This window comes from Clarias gariepinus, chromosome 11 (genome assembly GCF_024256425.1).
Source record: "Clarias gariepinus isolate MV-2021 ecotype Netherlands chromosome 11, CGAR_prim_01v2, whole genome shotgun sequence".
In the NCBI taxonomy this organism is placed as follows: domain Eukaryota; kingdom Metazoa; phylum Chordata; class Actinopteri; order Siluriformes; family Clariidae; genus Clarias; species Clarias gariepinus.
In genome coordinates, this window is record NC_071110.1 from 27,235,672 (window position 1) to 27,259,613 (window position 23,942).

Below are 23,942 nucleotides of genomic sequence, written 5' to 3' on the forward strand. Positions count from 1 at the left end.
TGGAGCATTCTCTCTTTCTTGGACAAATAGTTTTAACATAACCTAGAGGTATGATTAAAGTCACTGTCCTGTTGAAAAACAAATGATTCTCCCACAAAGCGCAAACCAGATGGGATGTCATGTTGCTTCAAAATGTTGTGGTTAGGTGTTCCCTCAATTTTGACCAACAGTGACACCAGCAAAGCACCCACACACCATTACACCTCCTTCTCCATGCATTACAGTGAGAACCACACATTCAGAAACCATCTGTTAACCTTTTCTACATCTAATAAAGAACCAAAAACCCCAAATGTGGACTCATCAGACCAAAGGACGGTTTCCCACTGATCTAATGGCCATTCCTTGTGTGTTTTGGCCCAAGCAAGTCTCTTCTGCTTGTTGTTCCTCTGAAGTGATGGTCTCTTTGCCACAATTCGACCATGAAGACGTGATTCACACAGTCTCCTTCAAACAGTAGATGTTAAAATACTGTATGTCTGCCACTTGAACTCCATCAAGGATTTACTGTATGTGAGCTCTAACTGGAGGTGAAGTAAATTGGTGGTTTCTGAGGCTGGTCATTCTAATAAACATATCCACTGCAGCAGAGGTACAGGAGCTTTGTGTCTTCCTTTCTTGTGACGAAGACAGTTTCTTCATAGCGTTTCATAGTTTTGCTTCATTCAAAGTTCTTGAGGTTTTTAAGTGCAAAATATAAAAATTTTCTGGGTTGTTTTTTTCTATATTACATAATTTAACGTGTTCTTTCATAGTTTGAATGGCTTCAGTATTAAAATGCAATGTTAAAAACCTTAAAAATAAAGAAACATCATTAAATAAGAAGGTGTGTCCCGTAGTATATGTATGCTTGCTATCTGCGATAAATATTAATATACCAAGTTAATATGTGTTTTGTATGCTTTATCTCCCTATACTGTATATTGTGCTCTGTTCTACAGCAGATACATATGACTCCTGTAGGAACCCTGGAATCCCAGCATTTGGTGTCCAGGTATCAGAGAAGCAGTTCTACAAAGCCGGAGAGATATTGCACTTCTCCTGCCAAAGTGGCTATAAGCTTATCGGGGAGGCAAATATCCGCTGTGTCCACAGTCGCCCGGCCAAGTGGAGTCACCCACCTCCTGTGTGCAAAGGTGCGAAGCGCCTCTCTTCAGCGCATCGTAACGCAGATAGCACATGCTTACAGTGATAAATAGTATTGCAATTTGTATTGTTAGTACAGTAGTTCTATGTACAATTAACGTCATCTTTATTTGTTTTTGTTGTTTATGTTGTACATTTCTTTGCTGAAAAATTCCCCTTCTTTCATTTCAGCAGCAGCACTGGAATATGTAAATGAGCGCAGGCTTGATGGTAAGAACTGTCAGTTTTCACTGCCTTAGGCTAGTTTCACACTGTTCAGGGAAGATTTGCCATAGTGCTTTCAAACACATTATTTTCAATCCAATTTCACTATGACTGAGCTCAGAGATGAGTGCAGCTGCTAAAAGGTCAACTGGTTTCAACTTCTCCATGGCACTCAGCCAAAAGGGGAGCAATAGCTGCATATTTTTGGGTAAATTTGCCCCCAAAGCATTTGCCGTTCTCTGCTTTTCAAAAGCTTTTTTTGTCCAATCTGGAGTACTGGTATTCAGGTTTCCAACATTACATCTACCCAATGTCATCAAACCCATCTAGAAGGTTTTTTTTTTTTTTTAAAGGATTTGGATTTTTTTTTATTTTTTATTTTTATATATATAAACTGACTTGACATCTTTGAATCAAAGAACGAGGGAACAAAAAACAAATTTATTGTTTTAGGTTGCTTTAGGTTCTCTCTTACAAATAGAGCATCATGGCCTACTGTACTGTATATCTGCACAAGACACTGAGAGGCCAGGCATTTTTACTGGGGGGCAACAGAAGTACAATTCAATGTTTAGTAATAAATTAATTTGTTTTAAATAATGACAAGTAGACCAGAGCATTTTAGCCATTTTTTGTTTTGCTGTGTTTTAATAAACATATATAGGACTCTATGTTGTTTCTATAAACAAAATAATAATAATAATATGCTCATTTTGAAAGTTTTAAATTTTTGCGACATTATTCCCATATTTAAGTAGTGGTAAAATTTACCCTTTATAAAAGTAATGATACTTTTTATGACAAAATACATAGTTTGAAGTCTGAATATTTTTCATTAACACACACCAGCAAGGCTCCTACTGTATATAAGCACTTTTTATATAAAACTTTTTTGTTTTTTTTCATCGACCTATGCTGTGTTGCTGGCACATCTCTGTGCCACTTGGGTTTTAAGGCTTTAAAATTGCTTTACAACAATCAATATTTAGTATGACGTCCTTTACTCTTCAAAACCTGCTAGATCCTGCTGGGTATAGAGTCAAAAAGACTTCCGAAGGTCATGTACAGAAATTTGCCATAGAAGTTCACAATCCACTTAAGAATTACCTAGGTTTAGCCATTTTCTCCAAAGGTGGTCAATGCGGGGGTGGCACGGTGGCTTAGTGGTTAGCACTGTCACCTTGTACCTCCATAGACGAGGGTTTGATTCACCCCTTTGATGTTCTCACAGATTAATCTAACTGGCGTTGCACATGGTACCAGGGTTTCCTCCCACAATCCAAATACATGCAGATTAGATGAAACTGTGTGCTGTGATGGATTGGCACCCTGTCCAGGGTCTACAGGCCTCCACAACCCTGTATAGAGGATGAAGTGGTATAGATGATGATGAGTGAGTGAATGAGGGAGCAGACACGCTGGCTTCAGAAAGTGAACGTCTTTCCACACACATATTTGCTCCCTCTATTAACTAAACCAGCTGTTTCTAATTAGCACAACTCTCCGGCCACATAGACTCGAAATAATTAGTGAAATCATCTGTTTTGCACATGGGGAGAACCATAATAAATGGCATATGTTGTCTTAATACCTTTGGCTATCACTCTATGGTGCCCCATTCACATTTTACACAGTGGCCTGTACTTAAATGAGCTCATAGTCTAAATACCAGAAAATCAGCCAAAGATAAACATTACAATGATACTGTTATGTCTGGCTAGGTGATTCCTTTGGAAGTTATACTACTGTACTACTGATGTACAGTATACTGTATATATACATACTTGCATACATACATACATACATACTGCATTGTATTACTACACTAATGACATCATTGTTTCTATCCAGTTGCCAGAACAGATTTCAGCATGGAAGGAGCCAATTTGATTCTCGCCATCTTCATTCCCGTAGCCATAATTATGTTAATCGTCATATCGATATACTTCTACGTTTCAAGGTAACCTTGGATAAAGCATCTCTCCCTACTTTACCTTTCCATACGAGTGTTAGATATCCCCTTTGTTGCCGCTCTTTTTTTTTTCTAGGGTGCAAGGAAAGACGTTTCGATTGCCCATGTCTGCATCGCCACAGTATGACCAGATCAGAGGCGAGACAGCCTTCGAGAACCCTATCTACGAGACAGCAGTGAGTACACACATCAGTCCAGTGGTAAAAATGTTATTTTATGTTTTCAACGAAACCCTCTTCGTCTTTTCTCTGATGATGCATATTACTGTGTAGTTTCTGGGGTTTTCTGGGGTTTCTATGACAAAGCTGCATTCAGCTGTTCACTACTATGAATGCACATCTGGAGTGAAATTATGATTTTAGGATTATGCTCGGAAAACACCATCTGTGTTACCTTATTGCAGGATTATATGCCAGAACTAATGAGCTTTGAGAGCTTAAGGACTTTAAATAAAATCCCATACCTTTAGAAGCTTCACTTTATTTTAGGACACTATAAGATTTATTTTAAATGTTTTCCACTAATGTACTGTATGTGTATATGCTTTAGGAGGATTTTGAAGGTCATATGCTCATCCCATCATCAGTATTTTAATGCTCTCATCCCTCTCTGACATTTATGTTTTAAAAGCTTTAACGCTGTGAATCTCTGTCTCTCTCTTCCCTCCTCTCCCTATCTGTCCGTCCCAGAAGAACAGTGAGGTGAGGCACTTCATTAATTGTTATGGGCTGCATGTGTCACAGAATGGCTTCCATTCACACCTTATGTCTGTAATGTTTGTTTTCTGACACGTCTTGCTGCGACTAGGGCCGCATGATGCACTTCCGTGTAGTGCTGTGAAATCTGTCGCCTAGAGGTCCGTTCTGTTTGCGTGTTCGTATTAAGTGGGTCAGTGAGAAGCAGAGACAAGCTCATTAGCACCTCCATCAGGCGTGAATGAAAACAGTGCCTTTGGAGATGAGTTCTCTCAAGTGTGTACTATTTTTATATCTAATCTGCTCTCTACTCGGTTAGGGCTAGGAGCCGTTCGCACATACAAGAAGATAAAAATCTAAAGATGAAATGACCTGATGGTAGGCAGCCATGAACTCAACCAGTATGAACTTATTTCATAAGTTATTCATAGTCTGGGATTGGTTTCGCACCTTTTATGTTTTAGTTATTTTGTCCAGACACCGGTACTCTGACATATTTTTTTGTTTCACTTTCACTGAAATATTTCATATCCGGCTTTGGTTGGCTTGTCATGACCTCTTCATTGCCTTTCTTTTAATGATTTCATGTTTGAACAGAAAGCGATCATTGCACCCAGACACCAGCGATTCTTCCCTATAGGATACTGTTGTAATGAGAAAGCCTGTAAGGAGAGTTGATCGCTGGAATAGCACTGTTTGGAGCAAAGCAGGTCGGGACCATAGATGTGATGGGTGTCCTTTTTCCATCTCACTCTTTAGTTTGCATTTACATCTGCATTGATTGTTTTTTTTTTCTTAACACATCTAGCTTTATTTATTTTTTTTATTATTATTATTATTTTTATTATTTTTATTATTATTATTGAAGTTAGGGACCCCTTTAACAGTACAGATTTCAGATGTATGAATATAATCCAACTACACAAATATTAGGCTATTAATTCTAGTTATATATTCGGCCAAAACACAGTATTGGTGCTGATTTTTTTATGATGTTATACATATAATACAAAAAATGTAGCTATTTCTAAAGTTTATGCAACAGGAAAGTGACCAGTCTTGCTCCACTAAAAATTTAAAGTTGCTAACTTCAGCTGTTTTGGGGAGATGATTTTATATGTGCTACAAAAATGGCAAATTACACTGTCTCGCTTCAAACAATAATGATTTAAAATAAAAATTATTAATATTTCTTTGAGTATTGATACTAAAATTAGTGTAAGTTTCTAGAAGCATATGACCTGTAAATAATGTTGCTTAAATTAAAGCATTCCGTACAAAAAAAAAAAACTGTAGTGTCCGTAACCATGTCAAATTCATGTCTCAATATCTTAACAATTTAGCATTTTAGGATAATAGACTTTTTTCAGGTTTATGTCTTTTGTGAAATCTAAATTGGCCAAGTTTCATCTGAGTAACAATTAAGATCATTGAAAGATTTTAATTTAAAAAGTTACAGACACTACATAAAAGGGCACAAAATTGTATTTAAAAATATAAATGTGTATACTGTACATATTTACAAAAACCGAAGCATGAATCGGGAGATAAGAAACATTAAATATTATGAAAAATGGTGTTAAATGATCCTATCTGAAAATGTACACACTTTGACACTTTTTATCACCAATTCCATGTTTTGGCTGATTATACATATTACATTATGTATAATAGGAATGTTCATATTTTTTGGAGCTAAAGAGCTTTCTATTCTGAAATTCATACTTAAGGAATTTAAAGGTGACAATATTTATAGCTTTACATGTCAGTTACTGAGCTCTGGATTACAGTGCCAGGAAAAAGTATTTGCCCCTTCCTGATTTTTTTATTTATTTATTTATTTATTTTCTGCATATTTGTCACATAAAAATGATTTAGGTCATCAAACAAGGCAACCCAATACAAAATGCAGGAGTTTTTTTTTATGATTATTTCATTATTAAGAAAAAAATATCTTTCTAAATCTGCCTGGGCCTATGTGAAAACATTTAATTATCCCTTTGCTAATTTAAGAATGAACTGTGATTTCAGTTGGAAAGCTGAGTTAAATTTCACTTGTCACAATCAGGCCTGATTACTGCCAGACCTTTTGAATCAACGGGCATTTTCATGGCACTGTAAATGTATTCAATTCAAATAGACCAATATGAGCTCGGTAATATACTGTATATATCAACATTGATAATAGTGACTTATAATTTTTACCACAAAATTAAAACCTATAACAACAAATGAATAAACAAGCAAAAGAAATAACAACATTCTGGAACACATGCCTCCTAGTCCCCAGGTCAACTCTTTTAAGAACATGAAAATGTAAAACAACTACAGTAGTTTTGTCTTTTTCTACATTCTAATGCGTAATTTCTCTGATCTACAGGACACAAGAGAGTACGAAGTCTCCATTTAGACATACTGCTGATATCCACACTGAGGACCTTATAAGCCTTTCTTTGCCTTGTGGAGGTTCCCCAGCGCCTTTCTCCTGTTTTCTGACCTCCTCTTCATCCTCTTCTGGTCCCCTAATTTTCCTCTCCTGATCGGGTGTAAATATCCTGATTGTCTGAGAATTTCCACAAGTACTGCAGAGAGTGTGGCGAATATGATCTTATTTTTGTAGAGATTCAATATCAGTGGTCTAGCAGCAGTGCTTTTGCCGGTTTTATCCAGTCGTGGAGCAAAGAGCTGGAGATAAAACTACTGATATGAAAGACTAGGTGCATCCCAAAGTCTAGGCTCTAGGTTCCTTTTTATATTATTTAGTCGCACAAAATGAGAAGATATAAGGCACAGAAAGGACACACTACCGGAAAAAGCACCATACATGCAGTCCTGGCATAAAACACTAAAAGGGATTTACAATTAAATATGCTTAATTAAGTATGTCTTAAACCAGCTGACTATTACATCATCTTAAATTGAGTTAAAAACATGATAGATGGACGGAACAAGTTTTCTAAAATAAATTTTCTAAAATAAAAATGCCAAATAAATGAAATCACATAATATTATTTATTTGTGCCTTTTTGTTCATATTTCAGACTTCCACAGAGAACTATGGGCTATTGCAGGTTGTATAGTATACGACAGTTGTAATGAACGCATATAACATTTGCATTCCTGAAAACTCTGGAAAGTGAAGAGTGCAGCCTAGACTTCGATATGCACCTACCATCATCAATTAACTGATGTCTCTCTTAAATGAATTTTTATTTCTTTGTTATTATTCATTTAAGTGTTCTAGTCTTTTTTCACAAGCACAGAGAGGCTGTCATAAAACATCTAGAACTGGAATTTCGGTTTCCATTTATGAATGCTACAATAGATCAGTCAATCTGATTATGGTGCACAAATGTTATTTTGGGCAACAACAAAAAAAAAATAAACGATCAAATTGATTATTGTATGTCTGTCTCTCTCTCTCTCAAACACAAAAACACACTTTTGTCAAATAAATTGATGCATGTTTTATATATTTGTGTCCTCTTGTGTTTATGATTGATGTTAAACTCACTGACAGGACAAATGTGTTGCTTTTGAATTCTTAGGTTGGTCAGTACTATCATTAATTCTTAGTTTTTTATGTTTTTGTTCATTTCTTTATATAAAAAGGGAAGTTACACTAAAATATCATTCTCTTATAAACAAATTACAAAAACATTTTATGGCATCAATACATGTATTTGTAAGATCTGTCCTTCTAATAACAATTGTCATTTTAATTGGATCTTCGTTGGTCAACAATATCACAATTTATCATAAACAACTTTACTTTTCTTCACTGCTATTCTTTAAAAAATAATAATTTTACCAAAAAGATATGTTTTCACCATAGTGCATATGTGTACTTTAAAAAATTATAAATATTTTATATTAAGAAATATAAGAAATATGGCAAAAAAAAAAAACATCACAAAGCATAATTTTTCAATAAACCTTTTTTTTAAAAAACAAATAAAAAAAGAACAATTGCATCTTTAAATTTAATAACTAAGTCAATATAATACTTGTTCGTGCCAAATATTATATCACTGTCAAGCAAAACTGTTTCTAGTCATAGATGAAAAAAAAAAACAAAGGGACATGGAACTGTATTTGTCCATTCATTACATGGACTTTAATTCTGTGACAGATGTACAGTACAACGCCTTGCCACTATTACTTTCAGCATTAGAACTGATTCTAGATATATGCAGCTATATACAGTCATTTGCATACATTTGCAACATTTCATGTTTCATTTTTGATCCCTGGTCAAACCTGTGTTTACTGATTTCGGGGCAAAAGGTTGGAGTCAGGCAGCTGGAAGAATTATGATCCTGGGGAACATTCCTGGGTGAAACAACATCTTAAATCTACCTCTCAGTATGGATTTTCATCATAAACATCCAGGCTGGCCTCAAGGACTGTAAAGGGTAAAGTTCAGAAGAACTGTCCTTGGTCACTGCGAGTGACATCTTAGAGCCGTCTATCAATGTGGGGTATGATTGTGAGCTCCCACAACTGCCGACTTTATACCATTGTGCAGGAAAATCTGCCGTTCGAAAGTTTAGAAGTGCATTGCAAAGTTTTCTTGCAAACCTTTGTGAATGTGATTATGAGAATTATATTCTTGCTGCTGACGATGACCCAGTACAGACAATGGAAGCAAGAAGTAAAGACCAAACACTTTCCAGTATACAGTAAATTCAAAAGGGTTGCATTCAATGTATTATATAAACCATGGGTTAATTCATTTATAGACCTCTAAAAATTTAATTGATTTATCATTTGTAGACTAGACAATAAAATGTACAGAAATGGTCAGAATAGCACAGCTCCCGATGTAAACAGGACGATGTACTGTATTTTGGCACACTGACTTATGAAGGTCGGTGCCCACTGTGACTGTGTTCGTACATGCTTGTGCTGCCATCTGCTGGCGTGTTACAAAATTACAATATTGCAGTACTACATCGGCTTCTTCTTTCGGCTGTTCCCTTTCAGGGGTCGTCATGCTCCACATAATCAAATGTATCACAAACTAATCGTTTAAAATACTATATTAATGTATACTTCTAATAAAGTGGCCTTGAGTTTATATCTTAATTGTATGCATTAAGTTAAGCTGTTTATATTTTATTTTTTTAAATACACATAATGTATATTTTTTATAATATAATATAATAATCATACAATTTTTTAAATAATATTTATATTAATATAAATATATAAAAACCTGCTTTCTTAGAGAGAATGAAAGCTATGTCGGTCTTGTAAACTACATGGTTACGTTTAAATCCTGGACCAGTGCACAAAGACACTTTAATAACCTTTGCACAAAGACACTTTGTTTTATGCATATTTGCACACCATCTTTCTTACAAAATATCAAAATTTCTCAATTTCTTAAATGCTCTTGTACGGTACAGTATATTTCAATTTGTACAGTATATTTCTATTTTTATGTACAGCATATTTCTATTTTTATTTTTAGTTCTATTTTTCCTAGTTTAATTAAAATTTTCTATTTAATTTTTCTATCGTATTTCTTTTGTTCATATTTATTTCTTATTATAAGCTTTAATTCTCTTTTAGGGTCACTGGCAGTCGTATAAGCATTTCACTACATTTCGTACTGTGTATGGGACAAATACAATTTGAATTAGAATTTGAATTTGGTGCCTAAACAATTATCATTTATTAGCTGACTCGAGCAGCTCAACTCGTTCTACCAGTTTTAAAGCTGTTAAAGCTGACTCCGTGTATGTGTGTGTGAGAGAGAGAGAGAGAGCGCAAGCGCGAGAGAGATGAAGAGAGAGCGCGCGCGCGCGAGCGCGAGAGAGATTGAGAGAGCGCGCGCAAGCAAGCGAGCGAGCGAGCGAGAAAACCGGAAGTGTGTCACAGTCAGAGTAGCCATGGCTGAGCTTATCCTACTAGTCGGAGTTTTCGTAGGCGTTTATTTTTTAATTCGCAACATTGTTGCAGGAAAGAGATGTAAGAGCAAAGTGGAGCTGCACGGGAAAACCGTTATCGTTACCGGTGAGTGTGTGTGTGTGTGAGTGTGTGTCAAAACTTTCCCCGTCTTGTGTTATTGTTTTCGGTTCTCGAGCTTCAGTGCTGTTGTTATGATACTTGTCATAATAAGAACATAAATTCATAGGTTTATGATTTACAAATTACACCAAACGAATTTGAACTTAAAAAAGCAATATAAAAAATACATGTTGTATATAAAAATATATTTTTTTCGTTTAAATTATATAAATATATTTTCATATACATGCATATTTTTGTACATTGCTTATTTTATAATAAAAATCTTTCGTGTAATTCTTCATCATAAACAATATTTATTTATGTAAACATTTTTGTACTACATGACAAAGCCCTGCAACATAAATGGGCCACAAAATAAACATTATATGAGATATGAGATTATATGAGGTGTGTCACGTACCCAGGGTTAATTATAATAGTAATATCATATGTGATAATAGTAAACCTATGAATTTATGTTCTAATATAATATTTGATAGAGTCAATCCACGGGCGGGGCGAGGTCATTTTAGCGCATAACACCACACCGATCCAAAGTTTGGATAAAATAGGAGGATTGTGTCAGGAAGGGCATCGGGTGTAAAACCTATGCCAAGTTGTGTGCAGGTCAGATGGTGCACTGTGCCGACTCCATGACGGAAGCAGCCCGAAAGACTAACAACAACTGTCAGTTGTTATTTTAAGACACAAATGTCGGCTGTTCTGGAATAGTTCTTGCATTAGCGAAACCCCCCAAGCACTACGATGAAACTGGCTCTCATGAAAACCATCCCAGGAAAGCAAGACCAAAAGTTAATTTAGATTTACCAGACTTTAATTTATCAATTAACAAACAATGCCTCAGGTTAGAGCTGTTATGAAGGCTTTACAGATCATAAGTAGCAGACACATCTTAATATCAACTGTTCAGTGGAGATTATTACATGTTTAGGATGCCATAAGCATTGTTTTACAATATAGAAAGAAATAAAAATCGGGAAAGACCATAGTCTCTAAAAATTACTCAGAAAGGTGTCATAAAAATCACCAGATCACCAATCTGTACAATTCAGTTGAGCAGAAAAGAATGTCAGAACTTTGAGGTTTATGGGATACAACAGCGGACCACGTTGGTTTGCACTTCTATCCAAGTAAAGAAAGCTGAGGCTAAAGTGTGCACAGGCTCAATTCAATTTAATTCAATTCAATTCAATTTTATTTGTATAGCGCTTTTAACAATTTTCATTTGTCTCAAAGCAGCTTTACACAATCAAAAGAATTATTTAGGTTTGTATGGAATGTGAATGTGTATAATTCAAAATGGTCAAATAGTCCCTGATGAGCAAGCCTAGAGCGACAGTGGCAAGGAAAAACTCCCTGACATGGCAATTGGAAGAAACCTTGAGAGGAACCAGACTCAACAGGGAACCCATCCTCATTTGGATAAAACAGAGAGCAGGAATTGATCTGCATTCATACTGTGTTAGGTGGCAGGCAGTTCAGTATAACAGTTGATGTTAAATGATGTTAATATGGAGTCCAGGTAGTTATTGGAGGCTCAGGTAGACTTGTAGAAAATTCCAGTACTGTACTATAGAGCAACTGCAGCTAAGTCAAGTCCTCAGAGAAAGAGCTGTCAACATCAGTCAAGGCTAGAACCGTCTTCATGGTAGAGAAACCCAGACACCAGACGCATCCCAAAGAGACACATGGGGCATCCATGTGACGAGATCTCCAACCAGAACCAGGGCACCACGATGGGTCAGACAGGTCCAGAGGGCTGAAGGAGTCTGGATCACTGGCAGCTCAGGGACGACATGTGTAGCTCGACAGAGAGAGGGAAAAGAGAGATGGGGAGAGAGAACAGGAGAGATAACAGTTAGGTATGGTCACAGTCACATAATGTATGAGGTAAATGTATATTTAGTGTAGAGTGCAAGCAGAGGGAAACACAGACATGAGGGCTCCCTGCATGCAACCAGTCACCTCACCGTCAACAAACCTGTGTGATCTATGAGAGTGGAGAAGACAGCATCCAAACATTTTACCATAATACTCTACGTCCATGAGTCCCCAAGATCTGCTCCTTTACCTAAGGCAAATCTATTTATAAAAATGCTTGATTCAGTAAATAGGTTTTTAGCCTGGACTTATACACTGAGACGGTGTCTGAGTCCCGAACACTAATTGGAAGGCTATTCCATAACTTTGGGGCCTTGTAAGAAAAAGCTGTGTCCCCAGCTGTAGTTACAGATAAGCAGCCTGCATCCTTTGATCGAAGTAAGCTTGGCGGCTCGTAAGACTCTAGCAGTTCACTCAGATACTGCGGCGTTACACCATTTAATGCTTTATATGTCAAAAGTAGTATTTTAAAATCAATGTGAAATTTCACAGGGAACCAATGAAGTGAAGATAAGATAGGGGTGATGTGTTCGTAACTTCTGGTTCTAGTGAGGACTCTCGCTGCTGCATTCTGGACTAACTGAAGCTTGTTTATGCACCTAGTTAAACTGGAGGTGCTAGTTTTTCTGCATAGTTTAGCGACAATATATTCCTTAACTTATTTTCTGAGGTAAAAGAATGCTATCCTGGTAATAGTATCTACATGAGCTTTAAATGAAAGACTAGAATCTATAATCACACCGAGGTCTCTTTCTGTTGCACTAAATAGAACAGAAATGCCATCTAAAGTGTGATCTAAAATCTTGCTTCTACTGTAGCTGCAGGCTCACCAAAGCTGGTTATTGAAAAAAAAAAGGCCTGGAATGTTTAGTTTCCGTCTAGACACACAGAGAATAGGGTCAGAATTTGGCAACAATAGATTGCATCTATAGGTTCAATTTGAGTTTTGTTGCCGACTATCTTTTAATGGCTACTTCCAGGTTGAAAGTACACCCTGTGAAGTTAATCATTTTAAACTGCCTTTCCCAATGACTTGACAAAAAAACTAATAGAACATTTTGAGATATGGTAGACTGGGAAATCCACATCATGAAAGTGGAACTGAAAAAAATGGAAGCATTGTGTATCAACATGGACCAGAATCTCCAAGGGATTATTTTTTATTTTCTTAAATAAGTGTAAAAGTGTTTATTTGCCATCAGTATGATGGTATTCTAGTGTAAAAAGAGAGTTATTCCAGTGTAAGTTTACCTTCTAAGATCACTACCTTTTCTTGCTTACTTAACATGGCATATAACTTTTATCTATTCATACCATCATCACTTGGTTTGTTGGGTCTGCAGGTAGTAACACAGGGATCGGAAGAGAGACAGCTGTAGATTTGGCCCGGAGAGGAGCTCGTGTTATTCTCGCCTGCCGCAGCGTAGTACGTGGTGAAGCGGCTCTTGCTATCGTCAAAAGAGTGAGAATCCTTTACATCTACCACCTTATCCATGTCTAAATGCACTGTGTGTAATGCTAGTAAGCGCTTAGCGCTGGATATTGAAATTTTGTGTTGAACTCCACCCCATTAACCTAAATCAATTGGTTGACATTTATAATATTTTTATTTTCAGGAAAGCAAAAGCAGTAACGTGGTGTTCATGCAGCTGGATCTGGCCAGTCTGGAGTCTGTTCGCTCTTTTGCTGAAACATTCCTTAAAACAGAGAAAAGACTGGACATTCTTATCAACAATGCAGGTTTGGCTGACTTCTGAGCCACATCACCTAGTAACATGTTTATGCATGATATAGCCCTCATGATTGATAGACATAAGAAACTGATAAGGGCTATGTACAGTGCATCCGGAAAGTATTCACAGCGCATCACTTTTTCCACATTTTGTTATATCACAGCCTTATTCTAAAATAGATTAAATTATTTTTTTTTCTCAGAATTTTACACACAACACCCCATAATGACAACATGAAAAAGTTTATTGAGATTTTTGCAAATTTATAAAAAAAAAAAAAATAGAGAAAGCACATGTACATAAGTATTCACAGTCTTTGCCATGAAACGCGAAAATGAGCTCAGGCTCATTTGGTTTCCCCTGATCATTCTTGAGATGTTTCTGCAGCTTAATTGGAGTCCACCTGTGGTAAATTCAGTTGATTGGACATGATTTGGAAAGGCACACACCTGTCTATATAAGGTCCCACAGTTGATGGTTTATGTCAGAGCATAAACCAAGCATGAAGTTAAAGAAATTGTCTGTAGACCTCCGAGACAGGCTTGTACTGAGGCACAAATCTGGGGAAGGTTACAAAAACATTTCTGCTGCTTTGAAGGTCCCAATAAGCACGGTGGCCTCCATCATCCGTAAGTGGAAGAAGTTCAAAACCACCAGGACCCTTCCTATAGCTGGCCGGCCATCTAAACTGAGCGATCGGGGGAGAAGGGCCTTAGTCAGGGAGGTGACCAAGAACCTGATGGTCACTCTGTCAGAGCTCCAGAATTCTTCTGTGGAGGGAGGAGAACCTGCCAGAAGGACAAGCATCTCTGCAGCAATCCACCAATCAGGCCTATATGGTAGAGTGGCCAGAGAGTCTCATCAGACCTAAGAATTTAGTTTCTTATGGTCTGAGAGTCCTTCAGGTGCCTTTTGGCAAACTCCATGCAACTGCCATGTGCCTTTTACTAAGGAGTGGCTTTCGTCTGGCTGCTCTGTGACATGACATAAAATGTGGAAAAAGTGATCCGCTATGAATACTTTCCGGATGCACTGTAGGTCAGAGATATAAAGTAATGATGCCTTGTAGGAAATGGGTACAGCAACTATCGGTGTACATCTAATATTTTTCACTTTGATTATACACCCTGTTTATATGTTTCCCCCGCAGACCATTTTCTCAATGATTAAATGTGTTTCTCTTGTAGGGATTTTCTTGCAGGGCACTACAGAGGATGGTCTTGGGTTAATGTTTGGAGTCAATCATATCGGCCACTTCCTCCTGACCAATCTCTTACTGGACAGACTCAAAGATTGTGCACCAAGCAGAGTTGTTACTGTATCATCAGCGCTTCATGATTATGGGAACCTTGACTTTAACCTCCTCAGTGCTCATAAGGAATTTGGAACAGGCAACTCTTTAATGAATGTCATGAGGATATATAGCAACAGTAAGCTGTGCAACGTGCTGTTCACACATGAGCTTGCAAAGAGGCTTCAAGGAACTGGGGTCACTTGCTACAGCCTCCATCCAGGTCAGCATTTCTATTATCACTATAGCAGTATTAACAATTCACTTTCCATTTTATTTTTATAGTTCTCCATAGTTTTCTTAAAGACCTGATTTGCATGCGTTCTTCTTTATGTCTTGCAGGTGCTATCAATTCCGAGTTGGGTCGCTATGGTCAGCCATTTATGAGGAAGGTAGCAAAAGTCATTGGAGCCTTGTTCTTTAAAGATGTGGAGTCCGGTGCCCAGACTACTCTATACTGTGCACTGCAGGAGGGTATTGAAGGCCTGAGTGGTCAGTATTTCTCCAACTGTGGACTGAAGAAAGTTCGTCCCAAGGCTCAGGATGACGCAGTGGCAAAGAAGCTCTGGGAAGTGAGCGAGAAGTTTTGCGGCCTGGCTTGAAATTTAAACTGGAGCTAATTGTCATTCTAATGGATCAGAGACTTTCAAATATTCTGTGTGGAATACTATTTGGAAGAGATTCAGATTCATTTTTTTAGTCAAATTATCGTATTTCTGGTATGGTTTAAATTTTGTGTATGGAAAAATGTCAACAGAGTTAACTACAGTAGCCAATTAAAAATATATATGAATAGGATCATAGTTTATGCTTAAGCTGTCTCTCACTTTTAAAATAACATCCATGACATGACATTTCCACACTCATGAGGTAGCGGATTAGTTCCTTGTGGGCATGACAGAGGTTGTGGGTCACTTCATGAAAACTGCAGCTGTATAAATGTATACGTTTATCAGACACAACATCATGTCCACCTGCTTAATATTGAGTAGGTCCCTTCTATTGCCACCATAACAGTAATGACCTGTGTGTTCTGACATCTTTCTATCACAACCAGTTTGAACCTTTTCATTGTCTACACAAGCGCTTCTATTGGATTGGATTGGATTAAACAGGCCAGCCTTCGGTCCCCATCTGCATCTGTAATTGTAATCAATTAAACAACAAATCCATTGCACTTTTCCCTATAATTCCTTTTGTGATATGTTTCTCTCTGTCCCAGCCGCATGTCACGAGAGCTTTTACTCCAATTAAACCCTTTGATGTGCAGTTATATTCATTTACTGTAATTTCTATCAATTATGGGCACAATAGTCAATTAAACAACATATATGTTGCACTTTTCTCCATAATTCCTTTTGTGATATGCCTTTCCTATCCCACCTGCATGTCACAAGAGCTTTTTCTCCAGGTAAAACCCTCTGTTTACAGTTATATTAATTTACTGTGCAGGGTTGGGACAATAATCAATTAAATAACAAATCCATTGGTCTGTTTCCCATAATTCCTCTTTTGATATGCCTCTCTATCCTAGCAGCATGTCACAAGTGCTTTTTTCGAGTTTTGTATATATATGTGAAACCGTCCCCGGCCCGCTGGAACCTCCCGGACTTTGGAAAGCGACTCCCGGGGCCCCCCTGACATTGACAGGCTCAGCACTTAGGCACAGGCCAAATTCTGCCGGCAGGGAATGGATTTTAGCCAAGCCTAACCTTAACCTATAACCCCCTAACACCTAACCATGACCCCCCCCCCAACTCCTAAACTTAACCACCCCCAGCCTTAAGCCTAAACCCTAACCATTGCACCTCAACAGCCTCTGAATGCTCACCGAGGAGAATCCAACGAGGTGGGTGAGGGTGTGGGGGGTCCAAGGAGGCGATCATGGCTCCCGGACAAAATATTGGACTAAGCAATAATTTCAATTGATTGCAGAGATGGAGCTGCTGTCAGGTCAAGTCATTTAGCACTAGGTTCAACACAAACTTGCGATGAGCTATCGGAAAGGGTGCGGCATCTGTCTGGCCGCACCCCAACCTTTTCCCACAAGGGCTCCCCGGCTAAGCCAGACCAACCGAAGATCCACGGCGCTGCGGTATCGTTATGTTTAGGCGGGATTCTGACTTAGAGGCGTTCATTCATAATCCCACACATGGTATCTTCGCACCAGTGGCTCCTCAGCCAAACACATGCACCAAATAACTAATCTGTCTCACAACGGTCTAAAGCCAGCTCACGTTCCCTGTTAGTGGGTAAACAATCCAACGCTTGGTGAATTCTGCTTCACAATGATAGAAAGAGCCACATCAAACGATCAAAAAGCGACGTCGCTATGAACACTTGGCCGCTACAAGCCAGTTATCCCTTTGGTAACTTTTCTGACACCTCCTGCTTAAAACCCAAAAAAACAGAAGGATCGTGAGGCCCCACTATCACAGTTTGTACTCATACTGAAAATCAAGATCAAGCGAGCTCAAGAAGCTTCAAGAAGAATGGCTCAAAATCCCAGTGGCCACTGTGCAGGACTTGTATCTGTCATTCCCAAGGTGAATTAATGCTGTATTGGCCACAAAAGGAGGCCCGACACCATACTAATTAATTATTATATAAAACCAGGCGTTTCGGTTTCAGTGTCCAATCCCTGTACTATGACATTTTAAGACACCTTTGACGTTATAATTGCTGAGGTGCTGAGAAGTCTGTTTCCTCAATGCTCAGCTCTCAAACTCATGACCCTATCCACAGTCTTATTGGATTTAGTTTTCCATAAGAGTGTTGAAAAGTGGTCCATTGGGCGGATTGGATGGTACACTGGCAACCCCTCGATGGGAGCAGTTGAAAGACTAACCACAACAGTCAGTTGTTATTTAAAGACACAAAGGTCAGCTGTACTGGAATAGTTCTTGCATTTGAAAACCCATCAAGCCCCACGATAAAACTGGCTCTCATGAAGACCATCTCAGGAAAGTTTATTTAAAATTACCAGCCTCAGAAATCACTAATTAACAAGCAGCACATCAGATTAAAGCCGTTGTGAAGGCTTTACAGAGCATAAGTATCAGACACGTCTCGATATAAACTGTTCAAGGGTTTTACAGTGTAGAAAGTAAGAAAAATCAGGAAAGACCATGGAATTATAAGGTATATCCAAACTATTTAAGTTTTGTTGCTGACTATTTGTATCCTCTCATGGCCACATCTACCCATCTTCTAATGGCCACTTCCTGCCATGAAGTTGGAGTGCCTTCATTGGCTTTTCCAGTTGACAAAAAACCAGTAGAACACTTTGTGATGTGGTAGACTGGGAAATTCACAGCATGAAAGTGTATTTGAACAATTTGTCATTTTCATTTTATGATGTAATCATGTCAACATGGACCAGAATATCCAAGGAATGTTTTTATTTTCCTAATAAAATGTAAATAATCTGCATCTATTTTTTTAATCATTATTTGTTCATACATTTGTACAGCATTATTTGTATATTACTCGTATTTTAGTGTAAGAAGACAGTAATTCCAGTGAAAGGTTACCTTCTATGATCAGTACCTTTGCTATTCACGTGTGCTATTTATGCATTTTGCAGGTGCTATCAATTTTGAGAATCGCTATGTTCAGCCATTTATGCAAAAGTCATAGGAACCTTGTTCTTCAAGGATGTGAAAACAGTGCCCAAGATATTCTATACTACTGTGTACTGTAAATTGCAGGAGAGCATTGAAGGCCTGAGACCTGCAGCTGTATAAATGTATACATTCATTAGCCACAACATTATGACCACCTGCCTAATATTGAGCAGATCCCCCCCTATTTCCGCCATAACAGTAATGACCTGTGTGTTCTGACGCCTTTTTCTCACAACCAGCTTTAACATTTTCATCAATTTGATCTACACAAGCACTTCTATTGGATTGGAATACACAGGCCAGCCTTCGGTCCCCATGTGCACCAGTAAGTGGTCCTGACCAGTGCAGATCAGGAATATCCCACAAGACCTGCAGTTTCCGAGTTGCCTTGACCAAGCCCTCTAGCCATCACAATTCGGCCCTTTTAAAAGGCACTTAAATCCTTACATTTTTTATTTTGTCGGCTTCCAACAAATAAACTTCAGGAAAAAAAGCCCCCTTGTTGCCTAATATATTTCACCCACTTCCAGCACTCACTGTAAAAAAATATTGAAAATGGCTAGACAACTGAGTCAAGGGCAACTCCAAAACTGCAGCTCTTGTGGGATGCTCTTGGTCTGCACTGGTCAAAAAATACAAAAAGTGATCAGATGAAGGGAAACAGCTGAACTGGCGATAGGGTCAAGGGTGGCCAAGGCTCACTGATGCACATGGGGAATGAAGGCTGGCTTGTGTATTCTGATCCAAGAGCTAGTGCGTGCAGCCTGATCTAATAGAAGCGCTAGTGTAGATAAAATTGTGGAAAACGCTGGTTCCAATAGAAAGGTGTCAGAACGTAAGGCAAAATGATAACTAAATGGCTCAGAGAGCAAAACAGATCAATTTTGGGTCCATGGCCAGGACAAACCAAAACCCACAAATTCTGACAAACTCTACGCACTGATTATTTACAAGTTGTTGGACTTTCAGTTGCTCCCTCATCGAGGGGTTGCCACAGTGGACCTTTTTTTTTCGGGCTTGGGATTGGCACTCCATCCAGTTGGCTGGGGTTTGGGCGCTGGCTGGGAATCGAACCCTGCCTCCCGCATGGCAGGCAAGACACCACTGAGTCACTAGTGCTTAAAGAGTAGATAAATATGACTGTAAACAGTGAGTCTGCTATGAAGGAGAGCTACATGTATAATCTTATCTAATCTAATCTATCTATCTTATTATGCACTACACATTAAGCATGATTGTTAAATGTAGAAAACAATTATGAAATTCAATTCAATTCAATTTTATTTGTATAGCGCTTTTAACGATTTACATCATCACAAAGCAGCTTTACACAATCAAAAGAACTAAGTTTGTATGAAATGTGAATGTGTATGAATCAAAATGATATGATTGTCCCTGATTGTCCCTGATGAGCAAGCCTAGGACGACGGCGACAGTGGCAAGGAAAAACAGATAGCAGGGATTGATGTGCATAATAATATGCGAGACTGGAAGTTCAAAATAAGAGGAGATGTGTAAGATTAAAGTCCAGTTTGTTCCTGGAGGCTCAGGTAGACTGTGAAAGATTTCAGTCCTGAACTATTGAGCGACTGAAGTCACAGGTCCTCAGAGAACAGCAGTCTGCATCAGTCGAGGACAGGACCACCTTCATGGAAAAGTGGAACCAACCCCAGTCACCACACGCATTCCAGGCAGACCACACGGGGGCATCCATGTGATGAGATCTCCAACCAGAAGCAGGACTCCAGGATGAGTTAGAGAGGTCCAGCGGGCAGAGGGGGTCTGGATCACTGGCAGCTCAGGAGTGACATGTATAGCTCGACAGAGAGATAGGTAGAGGAAAAAGGAGAGAGGGAGAGAGAGAGAGAGAGAGAGAGAGAGGAGAGAGCAGAAAAGGAGAGAGCAAAGAGATGGAGAAATAACAGTTAGGTATGGTCACAGTCGAACAATGTAAAAAGTGAATGTATATTTAGTGCAGAGTGCAAGCAGAGACTCCGGCAGGACTAACTATGACAGCATAACTAAAAAGGGAGAGCCAGAAGGAAACACAAACATGAGGGCTTCCAGAGATGTAAGGCAACCAATCACCTCACCGTCAACAAACCTGAGTGATCAATGAGAGTGGGGAAGACAGCATCCAAACATACCAGTTCACCTAATACTCTACGTCCATGAGTCCCCCAGATCTGCTCCTTTACCTATGGCAAATCTATTTATAAAAATGCTTGGCTAAATAAATAGGTTTTTAGCCTGGACTGAAACACTGAGACTGTGTCTGAGTCATGAACACTATTTGGAAGACTATTCCATAACTTTGGGGCTTTGTAAGAAAAAGCTCTGCCCCCTGCTGTAGTTTTAATAATACGCGGTATTATTCACGGAAATGAATCACACGAGCCTTAATTACTTTATAATTCAGACTGAATGCACTCAGGAACACACTCAGAGGTAGGGGGTGTGGTCTAATGTTTGAAAACGATGAGAGAATTCAGGTGAGAATATAACGTCAGTGTATGTGTGTGTGTGTGTATAACCTTGAAAGACATGGTTGGAGTGAATACGAACACCAAGACCAAGTGCTCCCTGAGGAGGCGCGCGCTGCAGCCTTGTGCTGCCATCTATTAGCCTGTTACAAACCTAGTGATAGGAGAAGTGAAACCCTGATCATGCAGTGTATTGTCTTGAGTTGGGAATTCCTGCTTTGACAAATGTCTGTTTCCTCACTGCTTCGCTCTCAAACTCATGACCTTATCCACACCCTTATTGAATCTAGCTTTCCACTGGGGTGTTAAACTGAAAAGTGGTCCATTGTCTAATCCAGTGCTCTTCATAAAATCCTGTAGAGACAGGCTTGTTTCTGTTAATGTACAGTACTAGGTCAAAAACACAAGTTTGGATTTATTTTCTACATTCCAGAACAATACTGATTTATTTATTTATTTATTTTAAATAACACATATGGCATTAGGTAATTAAGTAACAAGAACAAGGGCATTGGTGGCTTATTGGTAGTTTTCTTGCCCGGCTTCAATTTTCATCCAATGCCCAAACCCCAGCCACTGGATGCAGTGCCGGTCCCAAACACAGATAAAATGGGTGGGTTGTGTCAGGAAGAGCATCCGGTGTAAAACCTGTGCCAAGCAAGGAACCGTCATGAGGGTCCTTTTAGGTGGTCTTCCAAAGTTTAGGTGCCTTTTTAGTGAAAGGTTTCCCCCAGTCAGTCTGGTGTTTGTCCCCACCAGTAGATCATTATTGGTGGACATCCATCCATTTATCTAGGAACCTTTGTGGTCCAACTATGGCCATTGTATTTATTCCCAATTTTAAAACTGTGGTAGGACCTCTGGTCAACATTTACAAATACATTCACACACTATGGGCAATTTGGGAATGCCAGTCAACCTCATCTGCATGTCTTTGTACTGTGGAAGGAAACCCGGAGTAACTGGAGGAAACCCACCAAGAATGGGAAGAACATGTGAATTCCATGCACATGGGCTCCAAGGCAAGAATCCAATCTGGACCCTTGAATCCTAACCACTAAGCCACTATGATAGGTGGACATGAGAAACTGACATGGGTATGAAAGTCAGAGATATGAAGTAATGATGTCTTGTAGGAGTTTGTATATGATTCTCTGTGAAACAAGTAACTACTGTAACTATTGGAGTATATCTACTGTATATTATGCACTAAGTGATTTATATCAGGAAGCACTATAACAACCAAATTAATATTTTGGTTTAATAATAAAAAAAAATAATTAAAAAAAAAAAAAAAAAATATATATATATATATATATATATATATATATATATATATATATATAGAGAGAGAGAGAGAGAGAGAAATAAAAAATAACATATCTGTATCTCTTGAGGTTTTTTATTATACACCTTAATAATTTTTTTTTTTTTTTTCTTGTAGGGATTTTTTTTGCAGGGAACTACAGAGGATGGCCTTGGGTTGATGTTTGGAGTCAATCATATCAGCTACTTTCTCCTGACCAATCTGTCACTGGACAGACTCTAAGAGTGTGCACCAAGCAGCGTTGTTCATCAGAACTTCATGAGTCTGGAAACCTTGACTTTACCCTCCTCAGTACCCGCAAGGAATTTGGAACAGGCACGTCTTTTATGGATGTCATGAGGATATATAGCAACAGTAAGCTCTGGGAAGTAAGCATGAAGTTTTTTGGGCTGGCCTGAGATATACACTGGACCTAATAGTTACATAGACTGTGCTCTAATGGATCAGGGACTTTCAAATATCATGTGTGCAATATCTTATAGCAAGAGCTGAACCAATTTATTTATTTATTTATTTGTAGTTCTGGTACATTTAAAATTTTGTGTATGTAAAAAGTCAGTTAACTAGTTTATTAAATATATGAATGTGATAATAGTTTATGCTTAAGCTGTCTCTTACCTCTAACACAACACCCATGACCCAATATGACATGTGGGCATGAGTGGTTGTGGGTCACATGGATACCCACAACCACTCATGCCCATAAATGTATACATCGGTGAATCATAACATTATGATCACCTGTCTAACATTTGAACTCGATATTAGACCGGTGGTCTTAATGTTATGGCTTATCAGTGTATAAATTATTAACAGTACATTTTATGATTAACGATACATATTATGATTAATGTAAGGTGTAACACTTGTGTTGGGACACCTTAAAAATAAGATAAATTAAATAGCATCCTGTTAATAGATGCAGTAATATTATATATTTTTTTTCTAAATTGTAGCAATTAATTGTATCATTAATTACTTTCAGTAATTATGACATTCCTTACTTTATTCACCAAAGTAATTATTTTGGTCCCCTTTCTTTCTTTTTATTTTATTTTATTATTAACATTATATAATACTTATCCATGGAAATGGTTGCTCACGGTCATAGCCTGGTTTGGTGCAAGGTCTTTTAAAAGTCATTGCAAATGGAAATAATTTGTGTATGGGTTATGGTTAAACTGGTTAAATTGAAACACATGGTTTCCGTTAGTGACATACACATTTCTCTGTCAGTGAAGCAAGAACAATCTATGGTATTTAAAACAGTGCAATTAACATAAGGGTAAAAATCAGGACAAAATCAACCATTAATGTTCGTAGATTTACCATGTTCGGTTTTGGGTACTGTACATTGCAGTGGAAACATTATTTCCACCACACTCCAAATTCAGGTAAGAAGTTTATCACCTGAAACTACTTACGGATCTACTATAATAACCATTGAACATTGCAGATCGCAACGTTTTGAAGTCACACTGATAACTAGGAAACATTCTCCATTTATATGAGCAGAATATCACAGTCAACATCATAAAAAAAAAA

General features: G+C 38.1%; 2 protein-coding genes across 2 annotated transcripts in view; both read left to right on the forward strand.

Annotated features, from left to right (window-relative positions):
• The window catches only part of sez6b (seizure related 6 homolog b), a 206,808-nt gene extending 199,374 nt beyond the window's left edge, over window positions 1-7,434 (forward strand). The window contains exons 13-17 of the mRNA XM_053507506.1: window positions 942-1,136; window positions 1,318-1,356; window positions 3,202-3,310; window positions 3,399-3,498; window positions 6,398-7,434. Of these exons, the coding sequence (XP_053363481.1) occupies window positions 942-1,136; window positions 1,318-1,356; window positions 3,202-3,310; window positions 3,399-3,498; window positions 6,398-6,427 (473 nt within the window). The 3' untranslated portion in view covers window positions 6,428-7,434. The remainder of the gene's footprint in view (window positions 1-941; window positions 1,137-1,317; window positions 1,357-3,201; window positions 3,311-3,398; window positions 3,499-6,397) is intronic.
• A 2,427-nt stretch (window positions 7,435-9,861) lies between these two features.
• LOC128533553 (dehydrogenase/reductase SDR family member 13-like) lies at window positions 9,862-15,764 on the forward strand. Its single transcript, XM_053507837.1, has 5 exons — window positions 9,862-10,038; window positions 13,281-13,399; window positions 13,554-13,677; window positions 14,858-15,184; window positions 15,304-15,764. Exons 1-5 carry the CDS (start codon window positions 9,915-9,917, stop codon window positions 15,561-15,563), a joined length of 954 nt encoding a protein of 317 aa, XP_053363812.1. The 5' UTR covers window positions 9,862-9,914; the 3' UTR covers window positions 15,564-15,764.
• The last annotated feature ends 8,178 nt before the right edge of the window (window positions 15,765-23,942 follow it).